Source organism: Pteropus medius, unplaced genomic scaffold, assembly GCF_902729225.1.
Source record: "Pteropus medius unplaced genomic scaffold, Ma_sr-lr_union100, whole genome shotgun sequence".
NCBI classification, from domain to species: Eukaryota; Metazoa; Chordata; class Mammalia; order Chiroptera; family Pteropodidae; genus Pteropus; species Pteropus medius.
Window position 1 is genome coordinate 4,495,502 of NW_024351731.1, and position 20,618 is coordinate 4,516,119.

A 20,618-nucleotide genomic window follows, 5' to 3' on the forward strand; every position below is an offset into this window, starting at 1 on the left:
CCTCGGCTGTAAGGCGTGGACAATACGCTGGCTTGTAGGACTGAGAAGTGCCTGGCCGGCTGTACGACACTGAAAGTGCCCAGTGGACGGACGCTGCCGTCCCCAGGTGCTCACGCACAATCCTGACACATCACTTTTGCTCAGCGACGAGGTCTGTGAAATAGAAGCCCCGGGCAAATGGCAAAACGGCTCCAACTGTCCCCCGCTTCTGCCCTCCACGCGCCCAGTGCCTGGGCCCCCCGCCGCTTCCACGTCAAGTCCCACGGCCCCCAGCCCGGCCCTGCTGCTGGACGCCAGCCGCCCGACGAGCATCCTCGGCTGCATCTCCGCTAACGTTTCAGTGGAGGCGGAGACTGGGGACGGAGCGCTAGACTCTTCGTCATTAGAGACACTGTTTCATCCAAACATTTAAACTCCCTGCACCTTAGACTCCTCACCCCTCAGACGGTCCCGCCTACAGAGCTTGGTAAGGGTCCTAGAGGACAATGGACGTAAGTGTGATTTGTAATCTGTGAGGACTGCACGTGCCTGTCCCTGACACTTCGTACACCAATTTTAGGTCCCAGAGGCCCTTAAAATGCATGCACAAAACCAGAGCTGGGTTTCAGTCTTACTTAGCATTGTCACCAATCACCCTGGAAACAGGGGGCTGATTTCTTAAGCCTCTCAGAGTCTCAATTTCTTTCACAGACTTGAAAGGAACAATACATGTAAAAGACCTTTAAAAAAAACATCGGCTGTAAAATTGGGAAGAATATGTGTTCACGCTGACAGTTTAAGCTAACACCTTTTACCCTAAGTCACGTAATCGTCAGTCCCCTTTTCTGGGGCACCCCAAACGTCACTCAGCTACAGAATCCTTGATGCCACATAGGAGACACAGAGCTGCGGTTTCTGGTGATCCCACGGAGACTGGCATTAGAAGCCGCAGGCAGCGCCAGGGGCCGGCTGCCCGGGGCCGCCCGCAATCTGATGAGCCCACCGCTCACTAGCGCCCCCTCTGCGGTCACTGTCACCTGCTCAGGCTGTCGCTGTCTTTGTGCTTCTCCCACTCCAGAGGCCTGGCGCTCACTGCATTCTCCAGTTTAGATTCCAGAGCTAGCATCGCGGGTTTGGCTGATTTTCCCCACTCCTGTTCTGCCTGCCTGCCTGTCATAGGTCACCGGCTAGTCAACAGGAGCTCTGTCCTTGGCTCAGCTGTCCATCCTTGGTCCTGAGGGCTGTAGCTGGTCAAGTTCTGTAGACACCACACCACAGCAACTGCAGATCTGCCTGCAGGCTCCTTTCCCAGCACGGGCTACAGACGTGAGCAGTTTCTACTGGATGTTGCTCTCATGACCGACAGTTCCTTGTCGCGGGAGGCAGTGGAGTCTCCCTTGCACAGCCCGCTGCCTCTGGTCCTCCAGACCTACTCAGCCAAGCTGCCATCCAGGGACCAAGAATCCATCCCTCCAGAGGCGTCTAGGGGAGCAGCTCTGATTGTAAAAATCCCCAGAAATCAGAGTACACTGAATTTGAGGATGAAGACCCAAGTCTCCCGGTCACTGAATGACACATCCCATCCCCAGACCTGGCCTGTCCAGTTTAGAGTTCCCTCGCGGCTCTGCTCATCCACCCAGGATACCCTGGGCCCTTCCTCCAGTGTGTACCCTGGAACTAACACCATGCCCCAAATGTCCTCTGAGCAAACATGGACATAATCCTTCGGCCCTGCATGCATTTCTAAAGAATGTTGACTACACATTCCACACACACAAAGTCCTGGAAAAAGGAAGTCAAGGGCTTTTATTATTGTTGTTATCATTTATACACAGCACGAGCTACACAAAATGCCAACAAAAGAGCCAATGTAGAAAAATAGGAGAATTATATTGGCACTAATGATTTTCTTATTACCGTTGTTTTACAGACAGTTTGCGGGGTATGGAGGAGACTATGATTATTGTATTACAGATATTGTCACCAGCATGAAGACGGGTTAGGAATTCACAGTGGCCTCAAGCTATACATTCAGGTTCTTTATCAGAGAAAGGGACCATGACAAAGACCCTGCCTCTCTTCTACGATGTGGCAGGTCACATCTGAAAACTAAACCGAACTAAATTAAGTGAAACTAAGTCCCAGAGCCCTGCCCTGTATGATGAATAAACACAAACCTCAGGCTGATTCTCTCGGCCACGTCTGCCTGTGGTAACGTTGTGGACACGACTCATGTGCCTTATTTGATGACCTACTTTTGTCTATTAATTTGAAAAGGGGAAAGATAAGTCACAGGGCATCCGGAGGCTTCGTACTACAGACAGGTGACATGCCGCCCAGGGGGAGGTGCGTCTTGACAGACCGGGCTGTACCGTACGCTGTTCAGCTTCTCCTTTTGCAAATTTCCCGGCTTGGCACTGACCCGGTGATGGTGCTCCAAGGAAGCTCTGAAGTCCTACCTGAGTGGCGCGGCTTTCACTGCGACATCTTATCCGAGGCTTCCAGACTCTGAGGGGACCCCAGACCCTAATACCAGGAGCGTGATTTGTTTTCAGGGTGCCAGGACGATGATATTCTCGACGGGCCCCTCCTACCCTCCTGCCTTACTACTCCGTCTACATGGACATCCCTCTATTTATGTGGGCGTCCGTTCTCCCCGCTAGGTTATAAATTCTCGAAGGGCAGGGTCCCGTCTGGTTAACTTCTGTAGCCACCAGTGCTTAGCACGGAACAAGGCCGAGACTAAATAATCACTGTTTAAAAAGAAATACCATCAGAGGTAAGTTACGGTGAGACCGTGAGGGTGACATCAGACTTTCGCATTACGTTACACACAGAGAAGACAGAACGTGGGACAGATAGGGTGCCCTCTTCAAAGGAAAAACCAAAACCAAAAACAAAAAAACGAGCAAAGACATGTGCCTAGGTTACTGGACGTGCCTGGATCATCACCCAACTCCTCGGAGCAAGGAGCATGAAGCAGGTATTGGCCAGATGCCATAAGTTTAACTTTGGGCTAAAAGACATTTCAGCGTGCTAGAATGAAAAAAAATGGCGAGTGGCGTTTACAGAATTCAAACTTCCAAACACCTTAAATGAGACGTCGTCTTGTTCTCTGCTGTGTGTGCAGACGAAGCCCTTGCTCGACTCTCAACGGTGGCTCACACCGAGCCCTGAGCGGGAAAATGGCTGCACTACGTCGATCGTGCACTGAACCGAGCTGAAAAACCCCCGTCTGGAGGCTCCTGAAATCAGAATGAAATGTTCCAAGGGCTGGAAGATTAAGCCTAAAGTTTCAAAAAGGTCATCTTCCTCAAGCCATCGTGTATAAATCGCTTTGAGGCCATGTAACTTTTTTTTCATTTATTATAAAGAAAATTCTGTTATAAACTATGCCTACGGTACCTGCTCAAATTTTAAAACACCCGCTCTATGCAGGCACGGTCCCAGACACTCTGCTTCTCCCTTCTCAGCCTTACCCCCCAACTTCCTTTCGAAGTAGAGATTTTCAAATTGATAATTGCGATGAGGAAACTTGACCCGAGCCCCACTGGCTCGAAAGCAGGCCCCAGAGATAGAGATGGCTTTTCCCATTACGGAAAACGGCCACTGCGCTGTTTTCTCTCTCAAAACTCCTTTCCTCTTGCAAGTCCAGACACTCAGAGGGTCAACACGAGCCAAGGCCAAGTCCTTCCTGCAGAAGCAGCAGTTGCCGTGGGCTGGCCCAGCGGCCAGAGAAGAGAGCGTGGGCTTTCACAGACGAGCTGGCCCTGCTCAGCAGGTACTTGCAGAACCCCCATTCTGTTGAAAATAGGACACACTGATAAGGTAGGCGTGGGTCTTGCTCTCAAGGAGACAGATCTGTGTGACGGAGACCCGCGACGATGCAGAGAAAGTCGTCGTGACGAGGGGGCGGGGCTTCTGCCTTCTCCCAGGGCCCTAGTGCTCCGGCTGCTTCCAGCCTGCCACTGAGGTACTGAGTTTGTCCCCAACGTAACTTCGGGCTCCCGTCCGCTTCTCTGAATGCATCTGGCTCCTGAATAACAAATTCCAATTCGCCTTAATATTCGTAATTCTTATTTCTTACTAGTTCTGAGAAACTTAGCAAATCATTTAAAACAAACAAACAAACAAAAAATGATGCTAAGAATGAAGACATACTAAATCATTATCTTGGCAGGCATTTCGTTTATAATTTTGATCAATAATAGACTGTCCCTGTTTTACATTATATATACTTTATATGTATAGGTATATATTAGATATCCATATGTCAATAGAAAGAGACATAAAAAAGCCTTCCCAAACGAGGCATGACACGCAACCCTTGACGCTCTTATTTACATAGTCCTTTCTCCACAATTACAACAGATGCTCAGAAGCCAGAGAGGGTTTACAAAGACAGCAGAGCACCCCTATAAAAAAGAGGCACCCCATGCATCTGGACGTTTATTGCCATGAGTTCTCACTGTGTCCAGACAGCATGTGGAAGTTAAAAATGGCATCAGGTTTTTGGAGAAGACAATGGTCATCGAATTCGCTCCGGCTCCATAACCGCTGGCTCCACGGTCTTTCAAATGACCAGGGAACGACAGCCTTTGCTCAGGGGAAGTGGGAACACAAAGTGAGATGAGCTCGTCAGAGGGCAGGGTCCTCACTGGACGGGGCCGGGGAAGAGAAGCCACCACAGGCGCTGAGCAGGGGCGCGCGTCCGGTCAGCCAACACGACACCACGGGCTGGGCCACAGAAAACGGCTCCTCCACGGGGACTTGGAAAAACACCCAGTGGGAGAGTGGCCAGGGGACTTCGAGATCCCCTACACGTGAAGACTAGGATTCAACGACCGTTCGAAGAGGCCCACCGGGAACCCCCAGATCCGCTGCGTGGAAGCCTGCCTTTGCAGAACGCCCGCCTGGCTCCCCACCCCTTCTGTCTGAGAAACCCACAGGTCTCCTCCCGCCAACGTGCCCACCTGGACATGCGCCTCATGGTCGGCGTCTTGTCTTCCAAAGCCACGTTGTTACCATGCGAGGAACTGAACTTCTCGGATGAGCCGAGGTTTCCTCGGTTGCGTTGCCATGGCCCTGGCGACCTAGGCCACAGTCCTGGTGCCGAGCCCAGGAATCGGGTCTCGGATGAGTGCCCACACCTCACAGGGGCATTCTGCAGAAGCAGGAGCTGTCTCCTGCAGGGGGCGGGTCTCCTGTGTTGGTCACCCCTGTCGTGCTGGGCCACGCGTCCCTACAGCACAACTAAGCGACTCTCGAGGCTGCCTTTAGCCCGTCCGTATTGGGACCGTGTGAAACATCCCGGTATGTTTCAAAACTTCCCCTTAAGCCACTTACCAAGAGCGATTTTAAGGCAAAGCCCCATCCGGCCGTCGTTCCCCTCCCGGCTCTCCTTGCGCCCCTGCTGTCTTTTGGGTTTTGTCAACGGTGACCTTTCCTAGCCCTTTATTGTCCTAAGGCAAGAAAACATGTCTATTGAAAGAGACCAGCACCCTTCTTAGAGCTCCCCTGAGGTTTTGAATCCAGCACTTCTCCGGTCAGATGTTTGTCTCCTTCTGCGGAGAGGAGAAGCAGCTGGCCACATTAATGGTTTTAATTTTTTTGCAGTGGCATCCAACGCTAACATAGCACGTCTTTGGAAGCACACCAGCAGGAGCTTCACGTGTGCGTGTGTTCACTCAGTGGCCCCCTCGGCTAGCCTGGGTCTAAGTCCACGTCCCCTACCGCAGACAGAGATTTCAGAGCCATAAAAATCGTTTCCGGAGCAGGGCTGTGCATAGGGAAAGTCTGGAGAAGCAGGTGAAGCCGTGAGTTCACCACGTTCTTCCTCTAGTTATTTCTCTTTGGAACGAGCCTGGACCGACGACATCACCTCTGCCCTCCGCCATACCTTAAATGGCCCTACCCACCGCCGTCGTGAGATAAAACTGGAGTTTACAGAGCTTTCCTTTGCCCCTTGCTGAGGAAGCACGAGGGGAGGGCGCGAGGATGGGCATCACGTCTTCCTGAACAAGGGGCGCGGTGCGTCTCCCCGGGGTGTATTTACACGGTGTGTTCGCTCTGCGCAGAGGTTAACCTGAGTTCTGAAATGCTTGTGTGCACTTAATTTAATCGAAAATGATAAAGCTATGAGCTGGGAACATACTGGACACATCTACTTAGACCGGAGCGCTCGCTCTGTGGGCCAGCGGTGCTGAAGACGGCGGGCTGGCCGACCCCGAGGACCGTTTTCTTCGTTTTTCTCGTATTTTCCCTAGAAAGCATATTGAGCGAGACGCCAGGTGGCCAGGCGGGTTCGGGCAAAGTCTGTCGTCCTTTGTACTACTGGTCCAGCCTCCCCGCATCTCCAAAACGGAAGCACCTGGAACATCCGTCCGGTCCCCGCCCCACCCTCCACCTCGGCGCCTTCCCCGCCGAGCCCCACCCCGCAGGAGCGGAGGACTGCACTCTCCGGTCTCCGGTCTCCGCTCACCGACGTGCTCCAGGCTCCTCCAGGCCCCTCCCCGGCCCTGGCGTGCTCCCCAGCGCCCGCCCCTCCCTCACTTGAAGTAGTTGAGTCCGGCCACCAGGAAGAACTTCTCGAGGAAGACCTCCGAGTCCAGCACAGCGATGTGCGCGGCACGGCCGATCAGGGCATTGGCGGTGTTGGGCAAGGCGTGGAACACGTTGTGCCGGACCAGAGTGCAGCCCTTGGCTGCGACCAGGGGGCTGAGCAGGTTGTGGATCATCTCCGCGTACACGGGCCCTGGGAGGAGGGGAGCGGACAGGATGTCGGGGCGAGCTCAGCAGAGGGGCCTAGAGAAAATCGCCGGGAGCGAACGGGGTCCCTACCCCCCCTCTTACCCCCTCAGCCGTGCAGCACAGGGCCGGCTTCACGGGTCTCCTTCCGCTTGTCAAACCGCGAAACGGAAACGCGGCTCACCTGCGTGTCTAACGCGGCTTACTCACCTGTGTGTCTGTCTCGGAGGGCCGTTTTGCACATTTCAATCCTGGCTGAGTGGAATGGCACATAGCGGTCTTGGGGAGAAGCCACCAGCACGACGTTCTTAAAATACTGCAGACCTGCAACAAGCCAGGCGTGTGCCTTTCACCTGGGGAGTCCCGACGCATGCCCTCCGGGTTGCACACCCGGTACGAACGTGCCCCGGAGAGAGGAAAAGCGAGCAGAGGCCCGACACACGGGCGGTGTCACTGCGGAGGGACCTTCCGGTCTGAGAGGCTGCAGGAAGAATCTGCTCCGCCACAGCTGTCACGCCTTAGCAGGAAGACGAGGGCTTTGGGCCCCTCACTTCTCTACCCTGATTGCTCAGTTCACACACAGAGACATGGGTGGCAAAGGGACCGAGGTCACGCATCAGCGTGGCCGTGCCAGGCTCACGCCCAGGGAGGCGGGGACAGGGGCAGAGTCCGTGCCTATGAGTTGATGGACCACGGGACAGACCCTGGGCTGGCCGGCTTGCTCGGCAGGACAGCGCGAGCCAACCCGCTGGCCTCTCTGCTCCCTCATGGGACGTGGAGACCCCTGCTGTCCTGTGCTCGTTCCCACGGCCGGAGGGGACTCCCCCACCTCGGAGCGTCCTTGCTGCGGGTGCGGGTGGAGGTGTGCCACGGGCCCGCTGGCAAGGACCCGCCTCCCTCCACACTGTGCACGTAAACAGGTCCATCTGCTCTTTACGTCGATGGGTCTGTACTTGGGTGGAGGCGCTGTGAGCTGGCCCACAGGCCCGAGCCTGTGCAGTTAGCGAATTAAAAGGCTGGTAGGAATTGGGGGCTACAGCTCCTCTGCGGAGACAACGCTCGCACACACCTTGGCGCCCACCCATGGTGCCCCCCACGCACCGTGGGGCAGACGGACCAGGCGCGGCCGAGGGCTTGGGCCCCCGTTGGCCTCCCGATGAGTGAAGAGTGAGCTGGGCGCCCCCGCTCCTCCCCTCCCACGTGTGAGTCGGCATAGTGAAGCCGGCCCAGGCCGCAGGGGTGGTGGGTCTCCAGCTCACGCTCCGGGCCGCACCGGGGTGCCGCAGCGGAAGCCACTCACCTGTTTTCTGGCTAAGCTGGTAGAGGAAGCACTTGCGCAGGTCGGCGTGATCCCTGAAGGCCAGCTGCAAGAGCGACCCGGACTTCTTCAGCTTCTGCATGAGCCACAGGCCTCGGGGAACAAAACGAAACCAAAGTCAAACACACAAGACCAAGAAAGCAGAAATAACGGGGGGCGAGATCCGCGTCTGACTGGGGGTTTCAGTTACCTTAAAAAGAAGAGAGGAGCAGGCATTTTAGCAAACACGGCGTCAGACGGCGTCTGTATTCTTAGGTACGGGGGGCAGGGACGTAACATCGTCCTGCAAACTGCAGTGGCGACGGAACTCCTCCGAGTCTCCGCGCCCTCCAGTTCCCTCGGGCCCCGGCGTAAATCCGGGCGCGGGACAGACCCCCCCACGCACACTTCAGAGTCTGTCCATCCACGTGCAGTTATGCTGACGCCAGCACCGACGAGTACTACGTCACAACCGCACACAAAATAAATTTGACACAAATGCGAAGAAATGCACACGACACAGTGAGCCTAGCTGTCATGATTCCTGCCACGTAAACGCACATGCAGGCGAAGATAAGTACGACGCACTATACGAAATTACTCTAGGCAGGCGAGACCGGAAGAACTATCGGCAATCTCTCTTTAAGATTTTTCGTAACGGCACAAGATTACAACTGGGAAAAAAAATTAAACGTGGTTTAAATCATTCGTTTCTGTCCAAAGGTGGCTTCCCTGATTTGTGAGAAAAGATGGATAGAAAGACTCTAAATCACTCACATTCACAAACGGCGTCCTCAAAATAACGAAAAAGCAAACCAACGGGTCTGCCCGCCCCAGGCGAGGGAAGCCGGCAGGTGTGTGCAGGGAGCTGGCAGAGGCCCGGGAGGCGGGCACGGAGCGGGGAGCTTAGCGGAGGTGACTCTAGATGCCACGTAATGGACTGGGCAGTCGGGGACCGCCAGAGTCTTCACCAAGAAGGAACGTGATTTACCAAACTATTTATAATTATACAAAACCCAGCGACCTCCTTGGGCAGACACACGCCAAACCACGTCCCCTCCACGGTCACTGCCCGTTGGCAGGGGCCCTGCAGTGTGGGGTTCATCTAACAAGCCACCACGTCGGCGAGCCTCTTTGTCATCGGGCCCTCGCTAGAGCTTGCTGCCCCGCCAGGTCACCCTGTGGCATTTCTGTCACCAAGGACCTCCTGCAGGTGGCCGTGCTTCCGTGTTCCTGCCCACACCGGTTCTCCCTTCTGCATGCGGACCTGGCCCTGCCCTCTGCCCATCCTGGAAGCTCTGCCCGTGGTGGAAGAGTCACCGAGCCTTCCTCCCCTACCCACGATGCCACCTCCTCACAGCTCAGAGGAGCCGGGCGAGCCTCGGAGCTGGGGCCGTGCGTCCCAGCAAGAGGCACGGTCCTGTACGCCAGCGACATGCTCTGTCCCCTCTCACGTTTATCCTCAATGGTGCTATGACACTCACGCGCACACACACACACATGCACACACACCATACACACGTATGCATGTGTAACTTATATGTTCATAGACATCCATGGCTTCGCACATACACACACGTGTACGTACATGTCATAAACATATCATTCACATGCACACGTTAGCTCCATTTCTAAAACGAGAAAACTAAGCAGCATGGAGGTTAAAAGTCTTGGCCAGTCCTCTGCATGCGCCTGGGTCAGGGCATCGCCACGGGCTGGCCCTGGCAGTGACAGGGTGTAAAGCTCACTGCTACGGACTCCGCCCCCAGACTTCTCGCTCGGGGCTACGGTCTGAGCGTCTGCGTCCCCCAGACATCATGCTGGAAACCAAGCCCTTAGTACAATGGCAAGTGCAGGCATGGTCTTGGGGGGATTAGCCCGTGAGGGAGAAGCCCCCAGAAAGGGATGAGCACCCTAATAAAAGGGGCCCAGTGAGCTCCCTGGCTCCTTCCACCATGTGAGGACACGGAAGACGGCCCTCTGTGAGCAGGAAGCCGGGCACCGAACCTGCCAGCGCCTTGACCTTGGACGTGCAGCCTCTGGAGCCGTGAGAAATAAACGCCTGCTGTTTATAAGGGCCCTGCCCGCCCCCCGACGTCTACGTGAACTTGTTCAGCAGCCGGAACGGACCGAGACCCACGCTCTCCCCCGCACACCACCACGCCTGGTCAGCCGCGTGCAGCCAGGGCCCCGGGACGTCACCCTTTTGTCCCCAAAAAGCTGAAAGCAGACGAGATCGCGGGAAACGTCTGGGCTCTCGCCCCGCCTGGCACTAGGACATCTTTCTCAGCCCAGGTCCCGCCACCGAGAACGCCAGCCTCCGCGTCACCGCCCCTCCCCCGAATGGATTCCTTGGCGACCGGACGGGGGAGGGGCCTACCTGTACTGACCAGGGCGCTGCTGTTGTACAGGGTCCCCAGGTGAGGCCCTGACAGCGACAGGAAGGTGTGCAGCTTGCTGAGGTAATACCGGAACCGGGGCCGCGTCAGGACGGAGCGGATGATGATGTTGCCGAGAGAGTGGCCGATGAAGCTGCTCAGGCAGAAACGGGGCAGGTGAGGGTGACGCTGGGGCCAGCCGCCGGGCGCTGCCGCGTCGGGGCCCCAAGGGTCAGCTGCCCCCGCTCCCACCAGAGTCAGGGGACAGGCACGAGGCTTCCGAACGCCGGCCTCGTCAGGCCTGAGGCGGGGACGCAGGAACGAAGGCCTGGTGCCGGTGCGGTCTGAGGGGCCTGTGGCTGCCTTGCCCGGCTCTGTGCTATTGGAGCAGCCCTGTCTGGTCTCACGTGTCCTCGGTCCCCCCGGGTCCCTTCTGAGCCCGGCTCACGAGGCCATTCACCACCAGACGCCTGTCTACCTCTGTGGTTACACCCGCCACGCGTTGCGAATGTGTCGAGCTGCCTGCGCCCAGCCACGTGGGTGGACAGCCCTCCTCTGGGGACACGGACCCACAGGCCCGACGCAGCGTCGTCCCCAGGCACACGTGGCCTTACGGAAACCCCGCTGCACGGGACAGGCACCTCCCCACTGCTCCGCGCTGCGTCCTCGACTCTGACCCCCACCACAGAGTCCCCACTTGTGAAACGAGGGTGTGCTGCTTTATCCCCGAGGCCTGAACGGGGTGACACACGCCGAGGACTCGCCGCCGTGCTGTTTGCGGTCACCTTGACCATCTAAACACGCAAGCCAGGTCATCTGCCACTGCGGCAGGACAGCAGCAGAAACCCTTGTGAGGCGGGCAGTCCGTTCAGCTACGTGACACACTGTCCTGCTTGACAGAAACGGTGGCCGGGGACCTAGAAAGCCTGCGAAAGGCTCCAGGGCAGAGCTGGGATTCACACCTGTGAGTGCTGAGCAGAAGTCTGCGGCCGGGAACGCCCGGTCAAGTCCAGCTCCCCTGCCACTGACCCACCGGAGGGCTGTCCTCCTGGGCACACACTACGGAAGGTGTGCGTGTGCCCAGCGGCCCTGTGACTCGCTGCCACTCGGCAGATAGTCGGCTCCGCTACAAGCCACACGTCAACCCCTCCCGGGGGCACAGGAGGCGGCGTGCGGACCTCGCACACGGCACACGCTCGCTCAGGCGTCACCCGTCCCCCCGGCACGAACGTCCCGGGGGCTCCTCTTACCTGATCCGGGAGATGGAGAGGTTGTACAGCTGGATGTGCTGAATGATCTCGTCCAGCAGCCGGTCCGTCATGGTGTCGAAGTCCGCGAACGTGTCCATCTGGAGGGGGAGAGAGGGGACAGGGCTGGGGCTGCGGCGAGGCCCGGCTCCTCCGCCAGACGCCACGGCACGTTGTGGGCGCGCGCCCGGCCTGACCGATGGGAACTCGGCCTCAAACAGTGGGGCCGCAGCTGGGGCTCAAAAGGAGAAACGGGGGGACGCCGGAGGCTCCCCCGTGGGGGGCACTGACAACAGAAGGGGGAATGGAAGAGACAGGCAGTCGCGCACATGTGCTGCCTGCTGCTGCGTCACGTGCCTAGCATCACGCACACCCGGTACTACTGTCCCACGTCACAGAGGAGGAAACAGGCTCCGAGAGGTGACACGGTGCTTGAGCCGGGAGTCACACCCAAGCCCACCTGGCTCCAAAGTCCCTGCCCCTCCCCCAGCACGGCCGTGAGACCGTGTCATCAGGCCGTGTGCAGAGGGCGGACGCCAGCTCTGAGAAGGACCCCATGGCCACCCGTGTCCTAGGCAGGGTAGTCGGGGGACTTGGGGGCCTACGAGGAAGAGGAGACATGACACATGGGTCTTTGGATATTGGAGGGGCGGACACAGAGATGACAGCTCGACTGGCTTCTGTAACTTCAAAGACCAGCTCCTGGAAACGCAGACGGGGGCCGCAGGGAAGACCACTTGGGGCCGGCACAGAACAGCGGATTCTCCCAGGCAGGGCCGCCCGCACGCGGGGCCACATGGCGTCCACCCGCCCACCAAGCCGCGGCGGGGGACAAGGGGTTTCGTGGGTATTCGCCGGCATGGGGGAGAAGGGGCGGGAGAGAGGAGGCCGCGAGGGCCCGTCTCACACCGGCCATCGACGCTGGTCGGTTTCTTAGTATCCACGGGCTAAGAAAGAAGCGCGTTTGCAGCCCGCCCCCCGGCTACAGGACCCGTGCTGTGGGTCTGAGCCTGAGCCCCCTCCTAGGTCCTGAAGGCGAGTAATGTAAACTAGTCCTTAGCGTCGGCTTAAAAATCAGGCGAAATATTTGCCACACACTGGGACAGGAGCCGAGTTCGTGCCCACTAGCCTTCCCGCCGTTCCCTCGTCCTTCCATTACGACTGGAACGTGGATTATGAGACAAGGGGTGGCCGAGCTGATCACGACGCCCTGGAAGTCACGGGAGGCTTAAACGAGGGTCTTTTCAGCAACTCCCCAGGCCGGGCGCATTCGAAGGGGCGCGACTCTGCGCGCTCACGAGACCCTCAGCTTTCGGGAGGCAGCACCGTGTCGTGGAACGTATCGTCCCTGAGCGTCCACGCTCCCACCCCCCGTCCAGTTAGGCTAAGAGCTAAGGGTGTCCAGGTCCAACGCACCGCCACGGGGACTGTCCACGCCGCACGGCCGCAGGCGTCCAGTGACGGCAGCGGACCCGGGCGCTGAGCGTGGCGGGCGAGGCTCCGCCTTCCGGTGCTGGCTTGCACGTGGCTCCCAGGGCTGGGCACCCACGACGCTCCCCCCGGCCCACCCGCCACTCACGGGATTTCTACACTCTCCTCTGCTTCGACCACACAGTTCGCCTCTGACTGTAAAGGGGTCATAACCCAGCTCCACCGGTTACGTGACGTCGGCGACAGCCCCAGTGCAGACGCACAGACACCCAAATCACGAGCGCGCGAGCTGTCACCCACCCTAACGCCCTGTGCAGACGAAAGGTCCCAGTCACCTGACTCACCTGTTCCCATTTCTTCCTCTTCCCTCACCCGCCCCAAAGCAGGGGATGAGCCCTCCGTCCCCAGACCACCCGAGTGCCGGGCTCGAGTTCTCCAGCAAGGTCCCCTCCCTGCTGTGGGTCCACAGACTGCCCTGGGACTTTCGGGGACTGGGGGTGGGGGGTGACACGATTCAGGGATGCCCTCAGCGCCGATGTTTCTGTCTCATACCTGGTTCTTTTCGGACATCAGGAAGTCCAGTTTGCCCCCAGGGAGGCCCAGCTCTATGAAGGTCTTTACCAGCCGGAGGTCTGCACTGTTGCCTACAAATGACAGGTAAGCCGCCACACACCCGCAGTTAATCGTGCAAAAGTCAGCACCTTAGGGGTTCGCTTCCCTCCTCCTCCCATCCCTCCACTTCCCGTTTTCCATTAAGCAGGTAATAAAAACAAGTCAAACAAGCGGAACCCATGAGTCCCATACAGGCCCCCCGACACACAGACACATACACGCACGCGCATGTGCACACGCACACACGCCACACACACACATGTGCACAGACACACACACATGCACGCACACACACATGCGCTGGACACGCCTGCCCGCACGCATGCACAGACACACGCACACACACGCATAAGCACGCACACACATGCCGCACACACACACGCACAGACACGCACACGCGCATGCACGCAATCGGCCGGGTCTCTACAAATCCTGCCTCCAGGAAGACATCCCCCAGCCACACATACGTGGCTTGTGATCACCCCGTGCCCAGGAAGACGAGAGGCACGCAGCCTCCCGCTTCTCCCACAGCCAGTTCCGTTCACTCGGGGCGGTCAGTGAGCGGTGGCGGTCAGTGGCTGATGTGGAACAATGTGACATCTGCAAGCCCTCCCACTTAAATGTCTCGTTTCGTACAGAGACTGACTCGTTCTGCCACTTACGGGCGGTCAGTGGGCCCCCAACGGGCCAGTCGGGGCGTAGTGATCTATGACGGGATTAGTCACCTCGAAAACAGGAGCCAGGGACGGGTGGGCTCCACGGGGGCCGCCTGTCCCTCCGTGGCCGTCGCAGGCAGAGGCGTGAGGGCGCAGGACCCGAGGCTGCGGCTCACAGCCCAGCCTCTTCTTTCCCTCACTCCCTTTGTTCCATTCATTCTACCCTTCCTTTCTTTCATCTCTGTATTTCATTTTCTCTCTCACCAGAGTTTCGTGCCCAAGATCTTTTCTTTGGGAGCAAGGCCGTGCCATTTCCCTGGACCCCGTGTACTCACTGTCACCCCGCGGTCACTAACTGACACTTGCTGAAGGAGGACCCGACCCAAGTGAATCCGTCGATATGATAAATTGTTCAGAGCACAGAAATTTGCGGTGGAAGCCGTTTTGGAACTCACCATCCAGGCCATGGACACAGACTACCAGGTGAATCCCCTCTTCCAAATTTTCTTCCTCTTCCTCTGGTGGGAAATACGGTATGTCAGAAGCTAGTACAGATAAGTCACTGTACAGAAATCCATCAATCTTCAGTTCTTTTTTAAATTTTTCTTTGGCCTGATAAAAACTGGAGAATACACTAATTAATCGCAAGCCAGGCTGTGCATTCCGAGTTGAACAGGAGATGAGCTGCGCTGGGATGCAGGAGGGATGGAGTGACTTGCCGAGCGGCAAAGGCTGAATACAATGTACGAGCCCTTGGGGCGGGATGCTAGCGAGGGAAGCCCTGTTCCGAACCCGGGGGCAGGAGAGCGCCCCGGGGAGACCGGAGGCTAGACTGGTTTCGGTCCTGCGGATTTCTATGTGGCCCCTGCACTGAACGGGACTTCCAAGATGCTATCCAGCTCCGGGGACCCACAAAACCCTTAACACGATAGCCCCAGAGCGAGAGCATCCTAACCCGGCCGGCAAGGACACCGTGGCGTGGCTGCCACCGACTTCTCCAACGTCATCTCCAAGTCTCAAAAAAGAGCACATTTCTCATCGCTCCCTGCGTGAACTATGTTGCTTGGCTTCCGTGCCTCTGCGCATGTGGCTCTATCCGTCAGAAATGCCTTTCCCATCCGGTTACTGTGTTCTCTGCCTGGTCATCGGACGAGGTGGTCGTTAAGCGCATGGGCTCAGGGGTCAGACTGCCGAGGTCAGAACCTCAGCCCCGACGGGTACTAGCGGAGGGCCAACCGCTTAACCGCTCGTCATTCCCTTGCTTCATTTGTAAAAGGGGAATGGCATCGTTATCTAATCGATAAAGTTGCTTTGCGTATTAAGTGATGATGTAATTTATGAAACTTAGAATTGTACTTGAAACTGATTAAATCGTATAACAATGTTACCTATTACTAGCCATATCCTCATTAGCATGTCATTAGCATTTTCTTTTTGGCTTAGATGTCATCTTCAAAAATCTTCTCCTGGCTACCGTCTCTATTCGCACTCACTGTCCCCAGCCAGATCACATCCTTCTCCCACTGGCTCAGCTGTGGCACACGAACCACCCCATTTACCCAACTGCCCTCATTTATGTCCCTCATCTCTGTCTCTCTGTCAGGCTGTGAGTGTAGTAACAGCCAGGTCAACAGTGGCCAGGCACTGGAAATCTGTTACACTGATGACGTGGGTGCATTAACAGTTATTGACTCTTCTGTGTAAAGCAGCAGAATGAAGTATACCTGGCCTGTGCCATTTCTTTTGGGAATGTCAGGAATGTGAAACTCTCTAGCATTTGCAAAAGAGTAAATAAGATGAGATGCTTTGATAAGATGATTCTATAATATACTGAATCAAATATATAGTTTACAGGTCGGGGAGAAGTATGGATACAAACCCAACCCAAGGATGAAAGGGTGGATTCTGACATTGCAAAAGGAATGATAAGCTTCAGAACCGCAGGAAAGGGGCTCAGGAGGCAAACCTATTCCCCAAGGGCTCTTTAGAGACCTGCCGTCTCAGACGTGCAAAGATAGAGGTCCCACGACACGCATCACAGGTCACTGAGTATAATAAAAACTGAACTAAAAACCCTTAAATGGCCATCTCTGAAGGAGTTTGTTAATAAAATCTATACTACATCAATACGATGGAATCTTGCTTAAAAATTAACATGATAATGCAAAAATCGATTTTCAATCATAGATGTTTCCGATATATTAAGCTGAAAAACACTTAGTCTGTACAGAATTATCACATTTTCCCATAAAAAGAAAATATAGATACAGATGCAGATGTGAGAACAACTCACGCGGGGTCTCTTTTTGAGAGCTGGGCTTCCTGGTAATTTTTACTCCCTTATTCTGTTTCTGACTTGAACGACATGAACATAGTACTTCATTGAAATGAGAAAACAACGGATACCTCCATTTTGAGACCATGAGCGTGAAATCGAGACCCTCGCGGGCACGCGGGAGAGCCTGGGCCGGCTACAGCATCGGCTGGCCTACCTGAACATCCTCCCACCGGCGTCCTCCTCCGCCTTGCCGGGACGGGTGGGGACGACCCCAAAGGAACCCAGAGGCTGATGCGTGATGGGAAACGGGGTCTGCTTGGAAGAGAACCCAGCCCGGGCCGGGGTCTCCTTGGGCACAGACGAGAAAGGGAGACACGTGGCCGTGCAAGACACGGACAAGTTGACGATCGCCACAGCTCTCAGGCTGTCTGGAGTGCAGGTCTCGGCGGGGGCCAGCTGGGACGCCATGACGGAGGTGCCTGCCCTTGGCTCTTGGCTTCCCGAAACCTGGGAGGGATTGGCGTGAGCCGGAGTGGAGCACACGGAGCCTGCCCCATGGCCGACCTCCGGGAAGGGGCTAGTTCCTCTGCCAAACGCTCTATCCCCCGAGACGCTTCGCTGGCCTGCTGCATCCGGGCCGATGGCATCGGGAGCTGACGTACAGCCCGGTCCAGCGAGGCTCGTGACGTCTGAGCTGCTGCTGTCAGAGACAGCTCCTTCCCCCACACCTGACTCTGCAGACGTGTCCTTAGGCGTCCCCGCTGGTGCTCCGGGACAAGGTCCGTCCCCAGGGTGTCCCGGTGCTACGATACACGGTATTTTTAAATTAAGACCTTTAGTTTCGACACCTGGAGGGTTCTCGGTCCTGCCATCCAGACAACAGGGTCCTCGAGAGTCAGAATGACTGTCCCCAGCTGTGCAGGTGTCCGTGTCCCCGGGGCCCTGCCGGCTGTCAGCACCCGAAACCACGTCCGGAGGAGGACAGTCCACCCCAGCGTCCTGGATTCCGGAGCCACCGCCGAGTCGAAGGCAGGGTCCCGGAGGATCCGCGCCCTTGCCGTGCACAGCTGCGGCCTCGGCGAGACCCCCCACGGGCCGCACGGCGCCCACATCTTCAGCAGACTCCTCCGGGCTGCTGATCTGGGGTGCAGAGACCGACTTGGTCAGCTTGGTGAGTTCCACCTCCCGCCCCTCTTCCTCGAAGGGCAAAGAGCTAATGGAGGTGAGGGACGCCTGGGCGCCGCTGGGCAGGCTCGTGCTGCTCTCTGTGTGCCCGCCCCCCAGGGAGGCCCGGTGCAGGGCGTGCCTCCGGACCAGCTGGTGCACGGCGTCCCGGTCACTGGGCAGCTCCAGGGCCCGGCTTCGGGCCTCGGACCAGGCGACAGAGCTCGGCTCGCTCTCGATGCCGGAATCGGAGATGACGGAAGATGACCGCTTGATGAGCCCCGAGAGCAGCGCCAGCTCCTCCCGGCCCTCTGTGCCAGGGTCCTTGGGGGAAGCCCTGACATCCCAGGAGTCCCCCAGAGCCGAGCCGGGTGGCTCGTCGGGCTCCCCGGGGTGGAGCTTCAGACTTAGCAGCGCGGCCTTGCCCTCCCGGCCAGCCCCGTGTCCCAGCATCTGTGACTCATGGGGCGCCGTCTTCTCTGAAGCGATGGCATTCTGCTGACCCCCACCGGCCACCCCTTCACGTAGCGGAGGTCCGTCTGGTTCACAGGTATCTCCAAAGTGCCCACTCTCGTGCCAAGCCCCAGTGGCCATGGCGGGGTCAGCGCTGCAGGGGATATTGCCGCTGGACCGTACATCAGCATCGGTCCACGCGGGGTCCTGGCCACCCTCTGGGCCCGGACTCCTGCCGGGCGGGTCCCCATATGCCAGCGAATGCATTCCAACATCAGACCCCGGGCCAGCCTGCCACGCATCCTCGGGCAAACCCGCTTTGTCCTGGAATTCACCAACTGTCAGACACACCTGAGACTCAGAACACGTGTCTGTGTGACCTGGTGCGGTCACAGCCTCATCTGGCTTTGGGCACCTAGTCCCCACTTCGTCAGAGTCTGGTTGAGGTGCTTTCATGGTGGGCAAGGCGAGGTTTTCCCTAAAAGGTGATTTTCTATTTACAATACATTCTTCTTCTCTGTCTTTTAGACTCCTTTTTGTGGGACTTGTTGCTGGAACATCAAAATCAGGGTAAACACTCAAATTATGCCCTACAAGAAGAAAAAAGAAAGAAAAAAAAGTATTATAGTTTAAAAATCTATGTTCACACTTATCCAAATGCTTGATTGTAGCATAAAGAATTTGGCTAGACTTTATGCCTGGATGCTGAGACATAACCTCTAAATTCTTAGAATTTTCTAAGTGACAGGAACGCCTCTGTATTCAGGATGGGCCCCGATAGCTCATGCTGACCATGTGACCCACGGTGACACCCTCGATAGCTTATGCCTACCACCATGCAATTAGCTGGCTGGGGCTTTCTGACAGGTGACCCCCTCTGATGAGGGGAGGTGGGCTGGGGACTGAGTTCAATCACTCACACCTACACGATGAAACTCCCCGAAAACTCCGGACACTGAGGCTTCCATTTCCACATACGCCGAGTAAAAAACAAGGGCTGGTCTTTTAGTTTCTTTTAAAAGTTTAAATCCTCCATATGGTTTTAATAGAAGTCAAATGATTATGATCATTCTTGAATGTTACCCATGAAATAAACCACGGAGGTGCTTAAAAACGGCGTGGGACTCTGAGCTATATCATCTCTCACCTTTGAGTGACGTTTATGATTCGGTCGGGACTAGAACAAAGGCTGGAAAAGGAGAGACCTCTTCTTTACCTGGACACATTCTCTGCATCTTGAGAGACGCAGCAAACTCCCCTTCCTCTGGGGGAAAGCTCCCACACTCTACAGCAAGTTCACAATTCCCCGTTTCAAATTCCCAGGGTCATCTCTGCACATACGTAATGTAACACGTCTATTGCCAGACTATGATCCGTGATGCATTTCGTGTTTCCACTGGACAGAAGGGTCTGTTAGATGAATATCTATATCCCCAAAGCTGGCGTCATGGCCGGCACACGGTCAACGAATTGTGTTCATAAAACGGATTAAGAATAGAGCAGAAATGCAGCAGAACACAGACTATTATTCTTGTTAGCTATTTGTATTGGTTGGGGGGGAGGAAATGCAATTTCAATGTCATTTAGTTCCAAAAATGGAACGTTGACATATCCTACAGGAAGAGCCCTATACTAGGCCATGGGTTAGGAAGAGGAGGATTAAGGATCGATGGCAATTATGTGCCCATCTCTGCCTCTGAGGGGTTTAAAAAATGCTGAGAAACACAGGCAGGTACAGTAGAACTGGCTCCCCTACCAAAGGAACGTGGCCGCAGCCTGGAGAATATGACTCCATCTGCTTCCAAGAAGGAGATAACGGGTCACACCTGGCGGGGAAGGGGGGCAGCGTGGACAAAGGCTGAGAAGCCCGGGGTGCACGGTCTAGTCGGGCATCGGCTCAATCCCATGTGGGTGGAGAAGGAGTGAACAGGAGAAGCAGAGAGAACCCACAGTATAGATGAACCCGCATGCCCTGTACGAACGAGGATGCTGGACTTTATATTACAGGTAACAGGTGGATTCTTGGGACAGAAATAAGACACGTATCAGATTCAACGCAGACAGTTGAGACGGGACTCAGGGAACCCGGTGAGGAAGTGGATTGTCCAAGTAGCAACGTTTTACTTTCACGGCTACAACAAAGGAAAAACGAGAGTAGCAAAGGATCTGATTCAGAGGGATGGATTCAGAGTCGGATACTAGCTCAGGGTATGCGTGGACATGCGTTCATAACTTTCTTCGTGCTGGTCGCTCTTAAGTGTTTTACGGATGGATCTATCCACTGCTCACAGTGGCCCTATGGGGTAGAAATTACAACTCTGCGGTGCAATTTCAGCTACTAATTGTTGGAAAAAAGATTCGAATCTAGGCAGTCTG

At 56.2% G+C, this 20,618-nt stretch overlaps 1 protein-coding gene across 1 annotated transcript in view; it reads right to left on the bottom strand.

The window, feature by feature from the left end:
• Nucleotides 1-6,527: 6,527 nt before the first annotated feature.
• FAM135B (family with sequence similarity 135 member B) overlaps nucleotides 6,528-20,618 on the bottom strand; it is a 166,714-nt gene continuing 152,623 nt past the window's right edge. The window contains exons 13-20 of the mRNA XM_039845904.1: nucleotides 16,840-18,832; nucleotides 14,803-14,969; nucleotides 13,632-13,723; nucleotides 11,652-11,749; nucleotides 10,404-10,555; nucleotides 8,027-8,137; nucleotides 6,937-7,050; nucleotides 6,528-6,733 (exon numbers count right to left, since the gene is read on the bottom strand). Of these exons, the coding sequence (XP_039701838.1) occupies nucleotides 6,528-6,733; nucleotides 6,937-7,050; nucleotides 8,027-8,137; nucleotides 10,404-10,555; nucleotides 11,652-11,749; nucleotides 13,632-13,723; nucleotides 14,803-14,969; nucleotides 16,840-18,832 (2,933 nt within the window). The remainder of the gene's footprint in view (nucleotides 6,734-6,936; nucleotides 7,051-8,026; nucleotides 8,138-10,403; nucleotides 10,556-11,651; nucleotides 11,750-13,631; nucleotides 13,724-14,802; nucleotides 14,970-16,839; nucleotides 18,833-20,618) is intronic.